At 39.3% G+C, this 23557-nt stretch overlaps 1 protein-coding gene across 2 annotated transcripts; it reads left to right on the plus strand.

Moving 5' to 3' along the window:
• The first annotated feature begins 1598 nt into the window (after positions 1–1598).
• LOC146695733 (visual pigment-like receptor peropsin) lies at positions 1599–23163 on the plus strand. 2 transcript variants are annotated; one of them, XM_085478114.1, is made up of 8 exons: positions 1599–1637; positions 4642–4728; positions 18199–18415; positions 19024–19229; positions 21037–21136; positions 22009–22113; positions 22199–22422; positions 22594–23163. In XM_085478114.1, exons 2-8 carry the CDS (start codon positions 4654–4656, stop codon positions 23050–23052), a joined length of 1386 nt encoding a protein of 461 aa, XP_085334240.1. In that variant the 5' UTR covers positions 1599–1637; positions 4642–4653; the 3' UTR covers positions 23053–23163. The 2 variants fall into 2 exon arrangements, with proteins under 2 accessions (XP_085334240.1, XP_085334239.1); XM_085478113.1 differs by lacking the exon at positions 1599–1637 and adding an exon at positions 3365–3816.
• Positions 23164–23557: the final 394 nt, after the last annotated feature.

Genomic DNA, 23557 nt, shown 5'->3' on the forward strand with positions numbered 1-23557 from the left:
TCAAACCATAATCACACTCCCTTGATCAGAGCAAAAATGATGGTTTAGATGGGCTGGTCATCAAATCTTCTGCTTGATAAAATAAGCTCACCTAAGAGTATTAAATATGGATCAAAAACAAACATTCGTCCATGTGTAATGTAGTAAGAATGTGTAAAGATTAAAGTAATCAAATGCCTTTTGAATATGATTTGCTTTGCCAGGTGCTGAAGGAGTTAGGCACACAATTAAAACAAAGTGCTTCAGTATTAGCCACAGATCTAAAGGCAGTGAAGTAGAGCCAGTTATCTACCAATCAGAAATTTAGTGGTTCAGTCCTTGGCTCCTGTATTCTGCCAATTGCCCTTGATGCATCTAGTTAGAAAGTACTTATAAGGTGCAGAATAAAAGCACTGTGTGTGTGTGGTTTGTAGTTAAAGGCACTTTGAATACTCTATATAAGTTCCAGCTCATCTATCATTGCGTGTTTTCAGCAAAACATACCAAGGGAACGTTTACAGATGTGTAACAGGATGATTCCAATCCAATCAAAGCACATCCCTGAGAGCTACAGAAGCGAAACTGTTACTGTTGGTATATGTCATGTCCGCCTGTTTATCATGATTAAGTCAACATACTGTGTCCATAGCCCCCCTGGTGTCCCTCTGTCTAGCACAACAAAATCTCTCAAAGACACCATGGTGAGATTTTGTTTTATCGGGATGTTTCAAAGCAGAATGTCCTGGCCACATGCACAGGAAGAGGGCAGGAGCTCTTTCATCTCCATGGGGCCTAGAGCATCTTGCAGTTTCTCACAGCACTGATCACAACACAAAACATAACCCAGTACACCACATATTTTTACGCTATTTTATAGACTTCTTTTAGGAAATCCAAGTGGAAATTGCCCTTCTGGGTTGGTTTCTGCCACTGAGCATGAGCCTCAGAACCGAACAGATCACCCTGCAGTACTAAGTTGATCCAAGTGCAGACTCTGACCTCTGCCACATGACCTGTAAAACGGAGGTGCCCCTATACAAAGCAGTGAATCAAGCAGCGTAATCGCTTGGAGAGAAAGAATGAGGCCACTATGAGAGCGGTGTTTTTGAAATCCCTCAAGTCAGCGCTTGCTGTGATTTCTTTCCAGGGAAACAATACAAACATCACAAACTTTAATTACACGCATACTGAGCCGAAATGTACGTCACGAGGGCTGAGTCACAGAAGAAGCTGCATGTGTCAACTGCTTTCAAAGTGATGTCATCCGAGAAAGTACCACATAAGGAACAGGAAGAAATCCTGCTGTAATTATTAAATGTTTTAGACAGTAATTTTGATACAGTGTATGATAGGGTAGCACAGCACCGAGGCTTTTAAAGTTTAATGTGTGCCACTGCAGCATCCTGTAGAAACCACTGTATAATTAAAGTTAAAGTAAAGTGTGAATTTACCTCTACAGTGTGCCCAGTGATACCACTGATACCTGGCATTATATTGCATGCCCATCTGAGCCTCAAAGCCACAGAGCTTACAGCTTATTGCAGTGACACGAAATGTAAAAAGCATGAAAATGCCATATGCGTCATATTGTATGTGGCTGCTTTCAGCAATTATGGGGATATTCAGAGGAAGGAATCAACTGCCATAAGCTCTGCCAGGTCAGTGTTTTTGATGGGCCCACTCTCACCACTCCATTGTACCTGTGCACTACCTACTTATCACCAAACAGCTGGCAGACAGAATTATCGCATAGTTAGTGAACGTAATGGGGCTTTTAGCAGCGAAAGAGACAGATATTTGCCCCAGGAGATGGTACACACAAACAGTGAGCTCAAAAGCAGAGACTAGTGTGCATACATAAACACACCAAGAAGCCAAAAATGGCTCCAAATAATCTTTTTTCATAACAGATTGATTACTATATAAACTATGTTTTTTTAAACATGTAAAATATGGTTGCAGATTTTAGTTTTTTATTCTGCTTGTTAGCAAAAATTAAGATACTAGCTGTGATCAGATCAGTTACTAAGCTGGCATGTTTTTTTATTGGACATGTGGCAGTGTAATCCTCAAAGGAAAAGCAAGTTTATCATATCCTTCCTTGCTCTGCTTTCATCGCAGATTTATGGCTTCTCGAATTTTTATGAGGTGTTACTTTTTGGTGAAAGGTGTGTTGCATCTGCTTAAAAAAAAGATGCTAGGTGTAATTGTAACAGAGCAGATTAAGCCGTTGGCTCAGCTGTTTGCAAACACACACACCATGTTCTGACTGAGGGATTTCTATGTTTCTGACATAAATGAAATCAGAAAATTAAACAGTAATGAGGTTTGTATGGTTACTGGATACAGCTGGATACAGCTGGCTGTGTGTGTTAGGTGGTGGCTAGCTACACAGCTACGGTTAGCATAATATAAACACATTAGCACAGTAAAGCTGGAGTATGGCTAACTTTCTTACACTCGATAAAAGTTAACGTGAGGGTTCCCGATGGTTAGGAACAAATGCCATTGCAGGGCAGGGTGCTGTAAACGGACCAAACTTCAGTCAGGAGAACAACTTGGATAATACATCCAGAATACGAGGTTAGTCATTCATTTATTGCTGCAAGGGCTACATCGTAAGGTTTTAAAAACGGAGCTATAAAATGAATAGTGGTAATAAAAACCCAGAAAAACCGACAGTGACTACTGCATCTCTCAGAGGCTTGTTCAGATTAAATAGAACAAGTTTAAAATCATTTAACTAACAACAGCCTTAGTTTGGACGCAAGTTTATCACGTCATCACTTAAAGACCGAATCCGGTTGTTCAGTGATGACGCGACGAATCCTACTTCCGGGCCTAAAGTAGTCTGCGTTCAATATGGATTTTGTGTTGTTAACATGTTTAATGTTTTGTATTTTCTTATATTTGATCTCAAAAAGCTCCTAAAACAGTCAGTGATCACTGCTGACCTCCCTCGGCTTTTATTACCGCTAATCATTTATTTAAGCTCAGTTTTTAAAACGTTAGGATGTAACTACAGCCCAGCCCATGCAGCAGTATATGAATGACTAACCTCGTATTGTGGATGGATTATCTCAGTTGTTCTCCTGGCTGAAGTTTTGTCCTTTTACAGCACCCTGCCATGCGATTACATTTGTTCCTGACCACCGAGAACACTCACGTTAACTTTTATCGAGTGGAAAAAAAGTTAGCTTGTTCATATTATGCTAGCATAGCTGTGTCGCTAGCGGTCACGTAGCACATCATTATATACCAGCTAGCCAAACTTCAGTAACCCTACAAACGTCACTGCTGTTTCGTTTTCTGTCTTCATTTATGTTGGAAGTGATAACAGAGATGTACGTTTTAATTTGTTTCCAAAACCCTGCAGTCAGGACATGCTATATTGTATTTAGATAGAAGCTAGCGAGCTAACTTCCTGCTAAGTTCTAACTCCGTTAAATGTCATAAATTCCATTTTCATGGATGCCTGGATGTTAAACTCAATTGTTACACCTGGTAGAGCAGAACGCTGATCATTTTATTAAAGATGAAAGACTTTAGACTGTTTTTCCAACTCTCAGTAATGCCATAGTGATCGTTGGATATATGGACCTGCAGCGGAGTTTAGACCCAGACACGGCTAGTGACGTCAGACTGAACAACCGGATTGCTACTCAATCGTAACCAGGGGTGGAGCTTAGTAAATGTGTCAGGTGCCTTTAGAATGTTGTCATAGCATTAATAGCATAAAACATTTTGTAAGATGCTGGCGAGATGCACACACAATTGCCGTGGCTTGCAGTGGATAAAAACAGAGGACAGAAAAGGAAAAAGGGATTATTTTCTAAGGTAAGGACTGCTCAGCAAGTGAGAGATGATAAAGTGGAAACGTAAAGGTGACAAGGCAGTGACGTTAATGTTAAACTTTTCTAAAAGCAGTGTGGACTTGTACTTCTGTTGCTGTTACAAAAGAAAATTGAATTATATATATATTACTTCAGTAAGTTTTTGCTCTGTAGTAGCATATTATCTTACTGAATTTGTAATAATTTTACTGAAGTAAAGAAATGCTCCTGTCACTGATCATGGAGATAAAAGACTGTTCCAGATTGGCATCCCTCCTTATTTATTTTGTCTAACTGGGTTTAGGAGACAATGGCATTGTACATGGGTATTTGTAATTCTTTTGGTGTGGTATAACAAAGCAAGTACTTTCTTACAGCCCATTCTTACACCAACCATGTTTAAACATTTTGCAGCCTGCCTCTAGACAAAGTCAACACCCTATAACAGAGACATGAAAATGTTTGTATCTTAGGATCTGGTGTTGTTTGTTATTTAGCTACAGAAACTATGCATCTATGTGTACATGTGTGTGTGAGTGTGTGTTTGTTTTAATTGTATTTTATGCTTGAAAGCACACTTGAATTTGTGTCATCCATCAGTAAAAAAAACACACACTGGCACTTTAATGCTTCTCTTTCCTGAAAAAAATTGAGACTTGTGCCATTTCAGAGGCTCCTGGAGACTGGGGAAAATTTGTTATTTTACAAAAACATGAAATTTTGAAATATAGAAACCAGGTTGATTGTTGCTAATGTGCCAAAGGCCCTTGAATACTTTTAATTCAAATGAATGTTGTCATAGTATTAACAGAATGAAACATTTTTGTAGGATGCTGGGAAGATGCATACACAATTGCTCTGGATTGCAGTGGAGAAAAACAGAGGACAGAAAAGGAAGAAGAGATTATTTTCTAAGGTAAGGACTGCTCAGAAAGTGACAGATGATAAAGTGGACATGTAAAGCTGACAGTCAGTGTCCACGTTAATGTTAAACTTTTCTAAACACAGTGTGGACCTGTAGATGTGTTGCTGTTCTAAGGTACCTGCTTGCTACTTAGTGTGAAATGCTTTCAACAGAAAAGTAAATAATTAGCTGTTATTCAAACGTTATTTATCACTAATAAATTAGGCCATGGTTAGAGGCTGAGATATGAAAGATATTAAAGGCAAAGAATTCTTGATTACAATTTATGGAAGACATTTGCAAGACAATAGATAGAATTGGCTTTGGTGCAAATTTACAAAAGATTTAAAATATATATTTGTGTGTGCGTCTGTCTTTGTGTGTCTGTGTGTGTATGAATGAAATTATTCTTGAATTGTTATGATATAGGCATTTAATTCAGTTACCAGATTTCAGATTCAGTTACCGGAGCTGTAAGAGTAACAATAATGGTAAGAGTAGCAGGTGCGTTTGGAACAGCATCAACAGGAGCAGGAGAAGTGGTAGGAGAAGCTGGAGCCATAAAAGTGACAGAAAAAGAAGGAGGACCAGGAGGAGCATGAGCATCAGGACGCACGGTCGAAACAATAGGAGCAGCAGGAACACAAAGAGGAGCAGGAGAAATGACGAGAAGAGTAGGAAAAGCGGCAGAAGTAGCAGGAGCTGCAGGAGCGACAGAAACAGAAGGAGGAGCAGGAGCAGCAGGAAATGTGTCAGGAGCGGCTGGAGATGCAGTAGTACCGATAGGAGCAGCAGGAACACAAGAACAAGCAGGACACATGAGAAGACAGAGCTGCAGGAGGGACACGAAAAGAAGGAGGAGCAGCAGTAATCATTAATAAATACAACATCATATCAAAATAATATGATGTGTTTCTATATCAGTCAGTGTCATTCAGCCTTTTATGTCACTTCAACGTTCAGCACTTTCTGAAAAGATGAAGAAATCTTTTCTCCTTAAAAATATTTCTGGGTCAAGTCAAACATGATTCTTTGTTTAAAGCTTATTGTATAGGTTTATTTTTAAATATTGACCCTTGAACTCTAAATTTTGGTTTGATTTAAAAACTGTTTGTCCCAGCTAAGAAATGTTACAAAAATTATATTTATTATTATTATTATTATTTTGATCTCAAGCAGACCTTAAAAAAGTCATCCATGGATTCATTACATCATGCTTGGATTATGGTCATTTCCTTATCATGAGCTTCAGCTAAAAGTACGTCTGTCATGGTCTACATGCCTCTAGCGCAGATTTTTTTTGCTTTTCTTTTTTCTTTAATCTTGCTCTCTGTGTCTCTGTTTTGATTTCTCTGGAATGTGTATGCGAGTGCTTAAGTAAGTAAGTAAATTTTATTTATTAAGCGCTTTTCATAGAAAGTCACAAAGTGCTGTACACAAAGATTCAAATAAACAGAATGTTAAGTAACAAAACAGACAATATACGCAATATAAAAGGTTAAATGTAAATTTAAAAAAATTAAAAAGTGCTGATCAACAGAAGACTTGTTTAAACAGAAAAGTTTTTAACTGCTTTTTAAAGGATTCCACAGAGTTAACCAAACGTAGTTGTATTGGTAGACTGTTCCACAGCCTTGGGGCCACAGACTGAAAGGTTCTGTCCACTTTTGTCTTCAGTCGTATACGGGGTACAACCAACAAACTATCTGTGAGTGGAGACAACGAGCAGTGGTGTATTTGTATTTGGCATTGTATAAGCTTGGATAAATAACCTGGGGCCTGGCCATTTAGTGCTCTGTATGTCAAAAAACAAGAATTTTAAAATAAATTCTAAAATCAATTGGGAGTCAATGTAAAGAATATAAAATTAGAGTAATGTGAGCTTGCTTGCTAGAACGAGTTACTAGTCTGGCTCCTGCATTTTGTAAAGCTTGGAGGCAAGAAAGAGATGATTTGTCAAAGCTGGTAACAGAGCACTACAATAATCTAAACGGGATGACACAAATGCATGAACAATTGTTTCCAGTTCACCTAAGGAGACCGTATGTAGCAGTTTAGAAATGTTCCTTAAACGAAAGAAACAGGAACGAGACAAAGATTTTACATGTAAGTCAAGGCCCAGAGAAGAATCAAATGTTACTCCAAGATTTCGAATATTTGACTTAGCAGAAGGACAGTAAGAAGCAAGAACCTGACTGATTTTAGAGTGTAGCTCAGGAGGAGTTATGATCATGGTCTCTGTCTTGTTCGTGTTTAAAACAAGTTAGTTGCTAGAAAGCCAATCAGAAACCTGAGTTAAGCACTGGACTAGGGTGGACAGCCTATCCATCTGATGAGGCTTAACCTCCTAGGACCTGGCGTCCACATATGTGGACATCACATTTTGGGTTATTTAGACCAAAATACTAAACTTTGCTCTACGGGGGCCTGATATCCACTTACGAGAACATTATACTGCCACTGTTCTATCGAAATTTTAAACGAATATCCTCATATGTGGCTCTCATTTTTCTTAGAAACAAAAATTAGGTAAAAAAAAAAAGATCTGGTAATTCTTTGTTTTTACATTCATCAGGTCCCAATCGGCCCAAATATCAAAGAGAAATTAAAAATGCATGTAATGGAAGAGTTCGGGTCATAGGAGGTTAAAGGACATATGCAGTTGAATGTCATCAGCATAGAAATGCTAAGAAATGTCACTAAAAGATTGCATAATGCCAGCTAAAGGAAACATGTAAAAAGAAAATAATTATGGACCCAAAACTCTGCCCTTTTCTGTAGAGAGCATTTGAACTGGGTCCAGAGGGCGTCCTAGAACAGAGATTAGGTAGGGTATTTGTGAATCTGTACAAGATTGTGACATGTTCTTTTAAATGACTGGAGCTAATAAATGAACAAGATTCTGTGCTAACTTTATTAGCTGTTCTTGCTCATTGCCTGCTGTGTTTGACATGACGGTACAGTCTGTTTTGTTAAAGAAAGCTGCATTGGGACTTTCAAATAATATACTGAGCTTTAAAATGAATAGTGGTAATAAAAACGCAGAGTAGTTTGGACCCCGGTTTATCACGTCGTCACTTAAAGACCGGATACCCAATGGCCCAGACTGTACCAGGTGTTTTGCATCTGTGCATTGCATTTTTAAGTGACCCACTAAGGACTGTCTGGTATGTTGTCCAGGTGGTCAGGAAAGCACTTTCTTTTAAGTGAGACCAGGTCTCAGAGGTTGAACCCACACATATGGAAATGAGCTGGAGAGAGCTGCTGAAAATCCTCTGTGTTCTGTGCATTTATCTATGTAAATTACTCACATTTATCACCTGTCTGCATGCACCTGATCACTGTGAGCCAAATAAATACCCTTGCTCAGGGATGAGAAATGATCTCATAAGAACACTGAGCTGTTTTTGTATTTTACATGGCTACTCATTGACTACTGCATTGTAACACATTTATTTGACATTCAGCCTGTCTCACCAACTCACTTTGTTTCAGTGCCTTTTGCACGGTTCCCTGTTCTTTCAGCATCTATGGCTGACCCACTTTCTCCAAAGATATCAGTGGAGCTATCAGTGGAATCAATAAACAGACCACAAACTGCATCGACGTTTCCATGATACAACACAGCGGCCTCATTGTTCGAAGGCGCTGACCTGAATTTGCTTCTTGTTTACTAAAGCATACAAGTAAGGTAGAATGAACATTTTTCTTTTTTTCTTTTGAAAACTAATAAATTTAAAAAAAGATTGATTGTATTGTAATTTAAAGGCATATTTCAAGAGAAATATGGTTGCAAGAAAAATCTTCACAAAAAGAAGATGAAGAGGTAATTTCATGACACAGTTCAGTTGTGAAGGTTCAAAAATTTCACAATTATATTAGCAGTTGTAAAATGTTGTTAAATATAGAAGTGGTAAATATTCAGGTGATAGAAAAAGTAACTTCCACGTCAAAGTAACGAGTCACGATTAACATCCCAAATTTTCATGCCTTACTGAGGAACTAAACGCACAAATTTATGTGCCATTTGAACGAGTCAAGAAATTCAATAGGAAGAGATTTGACAGTTCTAAGACATGATGCCACAAGGTATACGTCAAGTTTTTATTAACACTGGAATAAGTGTCTGTATATTTTTGAAGACATTTGAAGGAGTTTTGTTTCAAGCATTGTTTCAAGGTACCAAAATTTCTGAGAAGAAACAGAACCTAAGACAAAGAGATGACTCCAGCACTCCTCAGTGGGATGAAGCCTTCAGAAGAGCATTTCAGCATTGTATAAAGGAAAAACAACACCTGGAGAACATGGTTAAAGAAATGCAACAAATTTATGAAGCCAAGATAGATTCTGTTTTGCCCAAATTCATTGTTTGATGATTTGACATAGAACATATTAATAATTGCTAACATTTAACAGCATTCATAATATTCCACATATGGCTTGAACAGGATGGCTGTCATTACATGGCAGTGACAGACTTCAAATCTGTCCTTTGGGTACCTGAGTGAGTGAGTTGATTCTGCACAATAATGGGAGGGTATAAAAGCGAGTCTGTCAACAGTCTGTCAACAGTTTGCATTTTGTCCAGATGTAAGGAGTGGCAGTCTGATTTTTCATTCTGAAGGGCTTAAACAATTCTGTGTATGTTTCTCTGCTTGTCTGTTTTGCTGTAAATAGTTCTGCTCAACATGATTAAGGCTTTGGCTCAGTTTTCAACTACAACTATATTGTAATTTGTGAAAATTTGTTTTGAATTGTTCGTAGAAACTACAATAGGTCATCCTAATAATTACATAGCTGTTGACAGTAACATTTGAATGTGTACCCAGCTGAAAGAGGAGAAAACTCAAGTGGAGAAGCAGAGAGAAATGAAGAGCATGAAGCTAAATACAAAGACCTGCAGGGCAAACTTTACGAAAAACACCAAGAGATGCAGTGCAAGTTCTAGAACACAGGTGTCGAACTCCAGGCCTCAAAGGCCTTAGGTTTTAGATGTGTCCTTAATCCAACACAGCTGATTTAAATTGCTAAATTACCTCCTCAGCATGCCTTCAAGTTCTCCAGAGGCTTCGCAATGAACTAATCATTTGATTTAGGTGTGTTGACCCAGGGTGATGTCTAAAACCTGCAGGACACTGGCCCTTGAGGCCTGGAGCTCGACACCCCTGCTCTAGAACATGGAGGGAAAAAAACAAAGGGCTTCAAGTGATGTTTAATGAAATGCTCCAAAGAAATGCACGACAGAAACAAGACAAGGAAAGACTGGAAGAGACAGAGAGAGATGCAACATCTTCTCTAAGACTTCCAGGGGAAAAATATTGAATTATGAGTATTTTACAAGGAAATAAATGACAAAAACATTGAAATTGAGTACAAGAAAAAAGAACTGGAGGAAATATGCACTGAAATGCAGAGTATAATCCAGGCAATGGTGAGCAAAGATACCCATTTGCAGGGAACTTAGCGCAGTATACAAATACTGAAATGCAAAAGGAGAAGTGACAACAGGAGAAAACCATCAAGACATCCCGTCTGCGCTTCAAGAACTGCAGAGGAGACATCAAGAGTTACTGGCCATCCATGACAATGTACAACAAAAAACACAACGACACGCACAATGAAAAGAAAGTTCAAGAATAAAAATATAAACAATTGCAAGAGAAAAACAAAGAACTTTGAGAAAGTATCAAGAAAAATAAGAAAAACTGAAGAAAAGGTGTAAAAAAAAAAACTTTAGGTGCAGCATGAAGAGCTTTTCCAAGAGATGTGAAGTATCGTAGTGCAGAACAAAGATCTCCAAGAACTGTGCCTGAAAAAGAAGAAAAAGCACTTCAGGTTTTTCTGGAAGAAAGAATCTGCTGCTGCTTCAGTTCAGCCTTGACAAGACTCCACCCATCTTCCTCCAACAGGGGCAAATGATCCAATAATTCACTGTGCTTCAGAGTCGTATTCAATGTTAATATTGTTTAGAAACATTACTGATGGTACTGAATAACTTAAACTTTATTTTTTTATGACTGTATTAAAATGAGTTGACAGGCAATAGTTCTAGAATAATTCTCCTTTATTTGACAATAAAACTCAAGTAAAGTCCCACTTTAACCATTTGCTTTTATTTTATAAAGAAATATATGTATTTGTTTGGACTAATCCTTTTAAGGGTGCCAAATAGTGATGGGTCGTTCGCGAACGAAATGGCTCTTAGAGCCGGCTCTTTGACGTGAACGACGTGAGCCGGCTCCTTATCGCGAGCCGTCACGTGGTTTTTTTTTTCTTTTTTTCTCTCAGCCGCTCTCTCGCACTTTTTTCCCGCTTCACTCTGCACGCGAGCCTTGTGCTTTACGCTGGGCAGAGGGGGGGAGGGGCGGTAGTTACACTCAGTAGCACAGGAACAGAGCCAGAGTGAGAGAAAGAGAGGCAGGGACAACAACATTAGAAAGGTATAGTAATCATCCACAACTATTTTCGGTTGCAGATGATAAAGGATTGAGAAAGTTTATTCATGCAGGTCCATATGACAGAGAATATGCATGTTCTTTTAGTTTTCATATTATAATTTATATTTAATTGTGTTGTGGTTTGCAGTGTTTTGTGTTCTTTTCACTTTAAATTTGTGAAAGGAAAAAGCTGAAAATTTAAATAGTTAAAACTTGAAATGTGAATAGTTGATTTTTGTATTATATGATTTATTTATTACATTTTATGTGGAGTGAATAAATAAAAGTATATTTACGGTGGCCCCTAGAGACAAAGCACATACAAACTTCAAATCACGTACGAACTCTGAAGCATGTACAAACTCCAAAACACGTAAAAACACGTACAAACTCCAAAACACGTACAAACTCCAAAACACGTAAAAACTCAGAAGCACGTAAAAACTCAGAAGCACATAAAAACTCAAAACACGTACAAAAGACAACAGAAGTGCTCCAGGATGCTGGGCGCAGTGTTGAGCCTTTGTTATCTTGTGGCTACACAAGCCAGCAAGTACCAACGACCGGATTTGATGTGTGGTAATAACAGGTAAATGAACTTTTTTTTTAAATTATTTGAATATATATATGAGTGCCTGTGTATAAATACACAAACAATACACACATGCTTTCAATTGTGTAATTTAAGTGATCTAGTAGCTCTGCTTTGGAAGTTCAGTTCATGCTAGAAATGTGTTTTGGAGTTTGTACGTGTTTTGTCTCTAGGGGCCACCGCATATATTTATATATAAACATATATAAATAAAACCACTTGTTTTTACGTTAGTAATTCCTTTTGTGCATAATTTTATATTATTGTTAATAATAAATTAATTAAAGCAACAAAACAACCCGAAGAGCCGGTTCGGAGCCGAAAGAGCCGGCTCTTTTTAGTGAGCCGAACCGAAAGAGCCGGATCTCTAAAAAGAGCCGGAAATCCCATCACTAGTGCCAAATGAAAAAAGCATGAAAACAGGAATGCGGTCAGTTAGAACAGAATATGTTGTTAGAATATTTTGGTTTGAGTGAAAGTTTAAACAAGTTTAAATTTTAAACTTTGCAGTTGGTGGATAAATGATAATGAGTAGGAATGCAGGTGGGGATGATGAAAAATGACCCAAAGTGGATGTTGTTCATTGTAACTGAACTAAAACCACGAAAAACATGATTTGTCTATAAAAGCCTCTACCTGCCATGTGGGTGTCTCTGAAAAAATAGCTTTTTGTTACACATGAATAGTGATTTTGTACACATTCCACATCTGCAAATAAAAGAAAAGGACTGAATTTTTATAGATGTCACTACAAATATGTTTCTTCCTTCTTCTTCTCAGATTCCTCAGTTTCTGTCTTTAGCATTGTCGAGTTTAGACCCTCAGTGGGGGTGTTAAAGTATCCCTAAAAGTACCATTCTCTTCTATTGTTGCACTTTCCCAATTTCTCTGTTGGAGGCTGTACAAGTTACAATAAAATTTGCAAATATTAGTATTGTTCAAATGGTAAGTGGTGTGAATATTCGAGCTTTCACGTATAAATTTGATTATGTGGATTAGAGGAAATTCAAAATAAATTCCAACCTGTCCACCCAGTTCCTGTTTTTAAAGTCGTTGAAGATGTATCCTGTACAATCATTCTACCCTAGAAAAAGAACTGTTAAATGAAGTTATTAAAAGCCCCACATTACCATGACATTGCCTGTGATGAGTGTATGTAAACTTCAGACCACAACTGCACATGCACCGTTTGGACTTATAATTACGTGGTACTCAATGTAATCACAAGGAAACTAATCTAGCCTTGTGTACACACTAGCTAGCACTAACTAGCTTGGCTATTAGCTTAGTGACACCTAGCACATTGCTAACGACAACAAAAACTGGATTTTTCTTCCTCTGAGTTGCAGAAAACATTTACATTTTTAAAACTGTCTGAAATTTAGTAATTTAAGACTAGAGGTATAAATGTTCTTGCTTAGGAGCTACACTGACGTCCAAGTAAACAGGTCAGTAACAGCTGTCTTATTTAAGCCCAGCCAGGCATGTGTCATATGGGTGATTAGGTGTAGCGAAGCTGTCATCATTAAGCATAACAAGTTTTTGCTCAGGGAGAGGATAATAATGTAGCCCACTAACCTTCTGTCAAACACGGGTCAACTCACTCACCCTGATGAGGCGTTAGGACAGCTGTGGACATTTCTGTTACTAATAAGGTCACGCTTTTTAAAAGGTTTAAAATGTCTGAAACATGTTTACCCCTGTCCCGCACCAGCAGGCACCTATGTGTTGCAACGCATCATGCAAAGGGACAGGTTGGATTCCTTCAAGATGTCAAAGGAGATCACTAATTTTCTTAGTCCCCAGAAGTTTCAAGAAGAGTTCCAGTGTTGGAGCACAGGTAAAGAAGGCTGATGCAAAGAGCTGGCCATTCACATCAGCTACTAGCGCTTCCATGTAAACTTAAATGGAAGCATAAGCCGTCATCTGTCAGATTTAGTCTTGAAAAGCACGTGGCTCTAGGTGACCAGTTGTATTCACATACTTTTAGGACGTAAGGTTTTACAGGATCTAGAGTTTGATTTGTAGGTTGATATTTCCGCATTTATACTTTGGCCAAATATCCCTTTATGTCGAAGGTGATGTGCAGACCGCTTTAGGAAAGGCGAACATTCAGCCCTCAGTGAGACTCTCTTACATAAGTTACCTGCTTACACAAACACACTCAGGAAGAGAAATTGCAAACTAGACCCAGTGCCCAAAAAAATGTTTGCATGTGGTCCAGAGCCAAAGATCTTGAGCCACAAAACCAGTCCACATTGCTTGCTGGTCACAACACAGAGCCTGTGTTCACTTCAAATGCATACTGAACCATTCATCTATTATTTCATATGGGCTTTATATGAAGGTGTTATCCAAAAAAATGGTATTTTAGACAAAAGTGCTGCACTTTTGTCCTGAAAATAAAAAGCTGGCAGATAAGACCAATAATATAAAGTGTTCATTTCCTCTGTGCAATTTCAGACAGCTCAACTGGACAACTTAACACTGTAACACCATGCACTATTTTAGCATAATTATATTTTGAGCAGCAATCTGTGGTTATAGCAGGCTTGGCTGTGGAGTCATGAAACAGTTAGGTGCAGAGGGAACAGTAAAATCAGTCTGGTCTTTGTCTGAGGTGAACTTAGGAACTGTGGTCTCTGTTTACTTCATGAGAGCTTTGCCTCACATACAACGTGTAATATCCACATTTTAATTATAACTTTTTCAAAGCATCTAACTGTAGCATGAAGCTTTAAGTTTATGTCATTGGGTAAAAAGATTCCCCGCGGTGTTTAAACATATTCCTCACTTGTGTGAAATTATATTTGCGCAGAGTGACGAAGCCTTTGAAGCATAGGTGTGAACATGTTGTGGGCAGGCATTCGTGGTTTGTGTTTTTTTTAATGGGACCTATCCCATCCCATCGCCAGTAAGCCAGCTCGATGTTCCTTGAAATGCATATACTATTATATATTGTACATATATTTATTAGTTTCAGATGTAGCCATTCTTGTATTTTGCTTGTTTACATTATTGTATTTTGCACAACTCTGTTGCTTGTGAAGCTCGCACACAAGAATTTCACTCACATGTGCTGTACCAATGTACCTGCACATGTGATGTGACAATAAAAGTGATTTGATTTGATTTGAAGTTTTTTCCCCTATTTTATGTAAAATATAAATGGCTTGGTTCTTATATAGCAGTTTTCTGCTTGAGCACAGCTATCTCACATTCACACAAGCACTGTTCTTATGTCTAAGTGCTTTCTATCTAACATTCACACACATTCATACTCAGTATCTTGCCCAAGGATAATTTGGCATGCAGACTGGAGCAGCCAGCGATCAAACCACCAACCTTCTGATTAGTAGATGATCTGCTCTACTTCCTGAGCCACTGCAGGAAATTTTAAAAGGCTTCAGCCTTGCAGAGATTATTATTCATATTAACGACCCAGCACACAGGGGCATGGAGAGGCAGTAAATAGCTTTACTTCTAATCCATTTATGATAAATTGTAGAATCACCGTCACTACTACCAGCCTTGCTAGAGGCCACCTTTTGAGAAACCCCCTCGAACAATTTTTATTACAGATTTCCTGTAGATGTGAAAATGTATTTCTACGAATGCCACGCATGGACTAGCAGACGAAAATGACAGGCAAGCCATTTACTTTCATACAATCAGTCCCTGTGTCTGTCGTTCAGTGACAGGGAGGGAAAAAGTACGCACACTTTTTTTCAAGCAGATCCTGTATTGGTTTCTTGACCTGGTGAATGTCCCCAGTGAAGAGAGGCTTTGTGGCCTTCAGACAGCTCTTAGCCTTTAACACACACCTTCATAATAGCATATGTGTCTGTGATTTTCCATTTGGAAAATTGCTTGCTCTGTCTCTGGCTTTGCTTAAGACAGAGCGAGATCGAGAGAAAGATACAGTGACCTACTGTAGGTGCACCGTGATTGCCCAGCTTTGTGAACTCAAACACGTGCCAAGGTATACAGGTGAGCGCTAAGGTAATCTTGTCGTCTTCCTGTAATGTGGCAACACTTAAGCACTGTGCGGTGTATGGTAGGTGCCAGTGCTTTGTGCTTAACTCAGCAAAACCTGTATTTGATTCATGGATTTTTGTCAGAACAGAGCCCACATCTCTGCACAGCAGCTGACAGACCACAAGATGCCAGCTTCACACATTTATCCTCTGTGGACAGATGTCATTGTCTTTAGCTTTGTCCTTGTAGATTGGATGTGGGGTCTTCTTTGTCCTTTGTCCTTTAGCAACAGTTTAATCTCAGGAGCAGCTGCACTAAACAATGACTTTATAACATGCACTCCTAATCATCTTAATTTCACTGTAGGAGGATAGCTTTCCAGCCTGCTGCAGGAAATTGATATCAACAGTGTCATGACTTCATATTATGCGAACTAAAATAGGAACTTTAACATCTAGCAACAGTGTCATTCTGAGTCTCTGGCTGAAGGTATGGTGTGCAAAGACTGCATTCAGTGTTTGCTGCTGGACGGGTGACAGTTGGGGTCAGAGGTTCATTTTCCCCTTTGGCTCCTTCCTTCTCTTGCTCGCTGGCTTTCAGAGGCTGAAAGAAGACGCGGAAGCACAGAGGCATCTGGCATCAGAAGCACAAGCAGCCCTTCCCACCACATCCTGAACTGTGGCAGCCAGAAGAGAGAAACAAGGTGCACACTGTGAACTAAATACAAACTGAGGGGGGGGGTGTTCAGGATACCCCTTTGGTGGGTGTGTCACCACAGAGAAGTTCACTGTGAAGAGAAGAAGGAGAGAAGGTGGACGAGGGGAGATGTGCTGCAATTATAAGTTTTCACAGAACAAAACAATGTTAATCAATAACACTGCACCAGCATCTGTTGGTGGAGCTAAATAAAGATCGTGTTTCTGAAGTGCCAGATGTTCTCACTCTGACATCAGAGCACATTTCTCAGTGCACACATTAGCTCAAACAAACTAAATTATGCTTCATATGATATTTCTGGGGTTTAGTGTATGTTTAGATGAATGTCATCTGTGTTTAGACAACGTGTGGTTACTGCAGCAGGTCTAAAGTCATCACCTCCTAAATGGAAGTACAGAAACAGGAACACAACTCTTGAGAGTAGTTCAGGAGTTGGACTAAAAGTGTAAGCAGATATTTGAATGGTCAAGATGGAAAAGCTGACAAAGCTCAATTTTATTAGTATCCCAGCACTTTTTTTTATTATTATTGTTTTTGGATTGATTTTTGTTACCTCCACAGATGTTCTTAGTAGTGTTTACATGTGTGCGTGTCATTCTGTTAAAATGATGGGCTTGAAATGTTCTGAATTGACCCCTAAAACGTTGTAGGGGTGTAGAGCGTAGTCATGTTAAAACTCCATTAAAATTTGGTTACATCCACCAAGGTCTTCTAGGTTAACTTAATGATTTATTGATCAAAAAATGGCAAAAATCCTTATAACTTTAACTATAATTCGTACAAGTGTGATGTTTGCTGTCAGCATACAGAAAGTACTGCATGAAGACTTCAAGTATCATCACATTTGAGCTCTCATCTTTTCTTCAAGTCAATAGATTGATCTGAAACTCTATTTCAAAGTATGTTTCTTACTGCCATTCGCAACATTTAGGAAATTAGACTTTTGTATGGGGATTCTAAGTATCCAAATATTACATCACATTTGACCTCTGACCTCACTTTTACATTTCATATCTCTTTCTCTTTCAAGTTGACCCCAAAATGTGTTATATCTATGACAAAAGTATTGTCGAGAGAATGAGAATGAGCTGCCTGGTTAGAAATATACTGCAGCATAATATTACAGTTTATAATAAAGTCAAGTTATTCATGTACAGTTATTTAAAAATCAGTATCTATTATCCAGTAGATACACCTACATTATGTTTATGTACTAAATACAATAAAATTTTCTTAAATGTAAATGCTGCCCAAACACTTGATGTTAGGCGCCTGTTAATACTGGATAAGGGTAAATACATTTCTTATTTATATTTTTCAGAACATTATTAATAGTAATATATTGAAATTTTAATACCAATTCTGTGCTATTGCCCAACTGAAAAGCTTCAGTCATTAATTCCTGTTTGGCATTCACACAAACCTGCAGGACACAATTCAAAGAAAATGCACAAGATGGCGTTTGAAATTGTTCAGCACCGCTTTGATCTCTGCTGAGGGCTTTAAGATAGCTTTGCTTGAGACGAGACCTTTGTCTTTAAGCTTTACGAAGCCACTCTGAAAATTAGACTATAACCCACTGAACCTTTCCCTGTTGCCTCAAATTTCCACCCAAAACCTCTATCTTCTTAGTTGTTAAGCAGTAGATAGGATTACAGCTGCAGTCATTTGGACAGTTAGTAGTGAGGTATTAGTGACTGTGTCTAAGCTGGATTTAAAATGAACTGACCGGTCATCCCTGCTCGTGTGTCACTGCAGTGTCTACTGAAAGCAGAGGAGAGCAGGGATTTTGAAGAGGACAGAAAGAATTCATGCATAGGCATCGAAATTCAGGCCATGGAGCTGACGCTGAAGGCTTTCACTCTGAAGGTGGTGAATATTCCATGGAGGAATAATAACCTGAGCACCCTGCATACAGACCCTCCTCTGTCTGATCAAGGACAGACCATCATTGGAGTCTACCTGTTAGTGCTGGGTAAGTAAACCACCATACGCTAGAATGCAATGTTTATTTTTTGCATTATGTGTATTGTTTGCAGATGAAATATGTTTACTTGGATTGTACGTTATGCTACTGTGTCAGTATTGCTTGATATACTGTATTTCCTACATTCGCATGAAAGAGTCACACATTATTCAAGTGTCAAGAACAAAACCGACTCTTGTTTCCAAAGGCCAGTCCACAGCTGACACCCACAGTTTGGTTTGGACCGTGCCAGCTAAGATAGTCGAGAGATTTTGTGTAACACAGAGTCTGAGATATAAAAAGAAAGGGACCCTGTTGGCTTGTTATCTGACTACAGAGTAAAAGGGTTTAACTCTGAGCTTCACGGGTTAGTCACACTATTGGAGTCACTTCAGGATGAGATCCAGAACTAACAGCAATGATACATACGTACATGTTCCTATACTGTATGTAACATATTATCTAATAGTACTATACTACTACATATGATACAATATGATAAAATATAATAAAATAAAACACCATACAATGTCATATGCTACCATAAGATTTAGTATCCTATGCTATGTGGTTAATTAGGTATCCCCTGAATATTCTGTGTGCTTCCCTCCCTGCAGGATGGCTGTCCTGGTTTGGAAACAGTTTAGTGATGTTTGTCCTGTACAGGCAGCGGGCCACACTTCAATCAACCGATTTGCTCACCTTAAACCTCGCAATCTCTGATGCCAGCATTTCAATATTCGGCTACTCCCGGGGAATCCTAGAAATATTCAATATCTTCAAGGATGATGGATATTTGATCACCTGGATCTGGACCTGCCAGGTAAAAGCCAAACTCGAACAAGACTTCAAAATACTGACATTTGGAACAACAAGTCTTATCGCAGGAGCTATGACTGTGCAGAGTCACCAAAAAACCATCCGTGTGCATCTGCTGTCTTTGGCCAGCCCTCAGTTAATAAAGTACATTAAAAGAATCTGTGGAAGTGTAACAGTAAGGTGTATATGCGTGTGGGTGTGTGTACGTGAAAGGGATTATTCTAGTAGACATGTGGGCTGGAGGTTAAATCGTGATAAGATTACCATTGTGGAGGCCTTTCTTCTAGCAGTAGGGCACCTGTCAACAACCAAACAGTGAACGGTTAAGAGCTGCTTTGGTGGCTATTTGTTGAATTTTATACCTACATGCACTTATATTGCAGGATCTTATATTTAACCATTCATTTCTGTGTTTTTCTCTTCCTACAGCCTCAGCTTGAAAAGAAATATTTGTCATACTTTAGCTTGGAATTCATCCAGGATATTTTCTTGCTCGAAGCCAGGCGTGGTAGAAATTGTGATTTCCGTGCTGCAGCGAGTGAAGTCTCTGAGGAGTCATACAAAAACAAGCCGGTGTAACCAGAATATATTTTAGTCTGGAGAACGTAAACTTTAAAAATCTAAGTGAAAGAGATACTGTAACTCAAGCTCTGCTGCTCTTAGGCTTCCCTACACTCACAGAGATGATCTCATATCTCAGTCATCCAATCTCCGGTGAAAGAGAAATATTGGGAAGGGAAGTACCCCACCTCTCTTATTTCACCTTCCCCCAAGAGAAGTGGGCTAAGGCAGGGAGCCTCAGACGTAAATAAGGGAATCAGGTAAAAAGTGACAGAAATAGTGGAGAAAAAGAATAGAAAGGTGAAGGAGACAGGCATGTGAGAAGCACATTACTGCATGGAGCGTGATGGGACATGAGCGAGCTGCAAGCTGGGCCTCATCCCCGTGTTTCACACTCGGTGGGGCAGGACATTATTAGATATGAAAGAGCCTCTCAGGATCATGTGACATTACAGAAGGAAAGTTCGGAGGAAGAAATGATGCAGCAGTGTAAAAGGTCTATGAAAGTTTACATCACCTTCTTGAGAGCCAAATAAAAGACAGATTAGTTGCACTAAACTGCACTAAACCACTATTTTTATTGCAAAGGGTCCTGAAATTTTATAAGAACTAAAATGAAACATAAGATTAACGCTTAATAAAAACCATACCAATGTTAGTAAGATAGTTTTCTGCCAAATGAGGGTGAAAAAACGTGATGCTTGGAAGTAATAGGATTACATTTAAGGAAGATCAAGAAAGTAATCAGACCTCAACTGATCCCCATCACCTGGAAATGGCACAGCAGGAGCTGGGTGTTACATAGTTGGGGCCAGACTGAAACACAGTAGCATCATTTCCTTTAAGAAGAGCTGTGATTAAAAGATTCCCAAACATTGGGCTGACTGCAACAAAGCTCCATGTGTTGCCATATTTGAGAGTCAAATCAAATTTTCCTGTGATATAAGTTAATATCTACAAATTAGCAGACGCAGTAAAGATTTTCCATTTTAACATCCTCTTATTGAACCTGTACAGCTTACATCAGAGGAAAGGCTCTGTGTCTGGAGCATATTGACCAAAAGGGAGGAAGAGCTCTTTATCTGAAGCATCTCTATCTGATAAAATCTAAAGCAAACTCGGCAGACAAAGGTCTGACATTAGACAGGCACTGGCTCTCTACCCCGAGGCGTCACTGACCACTCACAGATATTTTGAAGACGTGACATCAGGAACTACCAGTCCATCTTTCTCTCTCTCTTTCCATCCAGGTGGACGGCTTCTTCACGCTGCTCTTCGGCCTCGCGAGCATCAACACCTTGACGGTGATCAGCATCACCAGATACATAAAGGGATGCCATCCAAACAAAGGTTTACAGCTTTAGCCCAGCCTTTTGGCCTTCCTCGCATTCCAGCAGCAGTCTCTTATCTGACAGGAGAGTGTGGTGTTTTTAGTGCTAATGAAAGCTCATTACAGGCTTCAGCTGTGGAAATAACGACCACTCGTCTCCAGCAGTTTCATTTTTATTTCTCAAAGACATTATTAACTTATTTTGAAGTGAGATTTGCTATTTTGGGGGTTGCAACTGATGTTAAAAAATGCCTTAATTATGCTGGAAATTTAGTTGAGCAACTGCTTCTGCTGTCGGCGAGGGATAAAGGATTTTATTGTTTGTGGCTGCTCATGTTAACCTGAGTGTTTTTACATTTGCCGTTAAACTATGGACATTAGTGGTAAATGTGGTGTGGCACCAGCTGCGTTTGCTAAAACCTTCGCTCTTATACTAAATCTAAATCTGAAAAAACCCCACTGCATGTGTTTTTGTGTGCAAATGAGTTAGGAGAATGAAATGTGCAGGTAAACCAGTGCAGATAATACGCAAAATACAGCTCAGTATTAAAATCACTGAAATCCTTGAAAACTGCTCTGCACGTATAATATGGGATATTTAAATTAGACGTTTGCTCGTTGCCTGGAAATAGAACAAACTATTATTTTCTTCCCTTTATCAACAGAGGCCCTTTTCAGTCGCAGATGTCAGCAAAGGCTGTTAAAAAAGAAAAGACTTCATTGTTCAACAAAAATTCATAGCAAGTCAAAAATTCTGCATCTAACTTTTTCTGTTGCCAAAATCATGACCTTTAAACTGTTTTTAAACTGCAAACAATCCTGCAGTCAGTTCCACGGTGTGAGAATAGCAGGCTGTACTCATGTTACTTGTCCTTGCTCTGTCTTCTCGCAGCTCATTGTATCAGCATCAACACGATTGCTGTGTCACTAATCTGCATTTGGACTGGAGGGATTTTTTGGTCTGTTGCTCCACTCCTGGGCTGGGGCAGCTACACAGGTCTGTTTTATGCATCGGACTTAACGGTGCTTCATGCAACATGACAACAGAGCCGTGATCTGACCTTGTATCTCGTGTTTCTTAGATCGAGGTTATGGAACTTGTGAAGTGGACTGGTCCAAAGCCAATTACTCCACTATTTACAAGTCCTACATCATATCCATCCTGATCTTCTGCTTTTTCATCCCGGTGATGATCATGCTCTTCTCCTACATCTCCATTATCAACACAGTGAAAACCACGAATGCTATGTCAGCTGACGGTTACCTCACCGCCCGCCAAAGGAAAATGGAGCGGGACGTCACAAGGGTAGGACAAAAGGAAAATAGTCGAGTCTAGTTGTGGAGGGTTTATTGAAAGGCTTGATTAGAAATGTAAAAAGGGACTCTTAAAAGGTCTACTTAAAAGCGCCCGCTCGGTCATAAACCTCCTTTCACGTTACTCAAGTGCTGACAATAGTTTCCTTATGTCTCTTTTCAGATTTCCATTGTAATCTGCACTGCTTTCATCCTGGCCTGGTCACCATATGCAGTGGTGTCTATGTGGTCAGCCTGGGGCTTCCACGTGCCAAGCACAACCAGTATCATCACCCGCCTCTTTGCCAAGTCTGCCAGTTTTTACAACCCGCTCATCTACTTCGGCATGAGCTCCAAATTTCGCAAGGATATTTTGGTACTTCTGCCGTGCGCGCAAGAGCACAGCGAGGTGGTGCACTTGCAAAACATCACGCCAAAAGCCGAGGCCCCGCCCCCGCCTGAATCACTTCCAGGCCAGAAGCTGGAAGTGAAAAGTGCAGCTGCAGAGCTGAACCAATCTGAGCACGACAGTGATTCGGGGGTCAACAGCCCTCCTCAGACTCCTCCGTCTGACCCACAGGTCTTCCACATCGACGTGCCCTCTTACACTGAAACATCAGAGTACTGGTGTGACAGGCTCTGAAGACTGTTTCCATTTCACCTCAACCAATACTTGAATTCTATGGGGAGACTGGGAGTATTTATTTATTTATTTTTTTGTATGTTATGGTCTTATCCATCTTAATAAATTGTATGTGCAACCAGTGTTAATAAATTATTTTAAGTTTCATCCCTGCTGCAAAGAGTATTTATTTCCAGGTCCTGTTAGGAGTGTTTTAACAATCACTCAAACCAAACTGGAACAATGCATGTGTTTTTTTAAAAGGTGCCCAGCTCATGAAATCTGCAGTCAGTAAAATAGCGAGACAAGAGATGCACAACAACATCTGGAAACACTGAAGTGTCCTTAACTCAACCGAAGCAATGTGATGGCACAGTATCCTACTATTTCCCCCGTGTCCCCTGAGGGCATTCATACCCTCAGATCTACCTTATATCCTGCAGTCCACACTCTGTTGAGAAACAGCGTTTTATTTCTCAGTGTGTTTACGCATCACTCACAAGGAAATGGTTTTATTTTAAAGGGG

Source organism: Copadichromis virginalis, linkage group LG13 (genome assembly GCF_057382275.1).
Source record: "Copadichromis virginalis isolate Kocher_CV1m ecotype Utaka linkage group LG13, C_Virginalis_male_GT1.1, whole genome shotgun sequence".
Classification (NCBI taxonomy): domain Eukaryota; kingdom Metazoa; phylum Chordata; class Actinopteri; order Cichliformes; family Cichlidae; genus Copadichromis; species Copadichromis virginalis.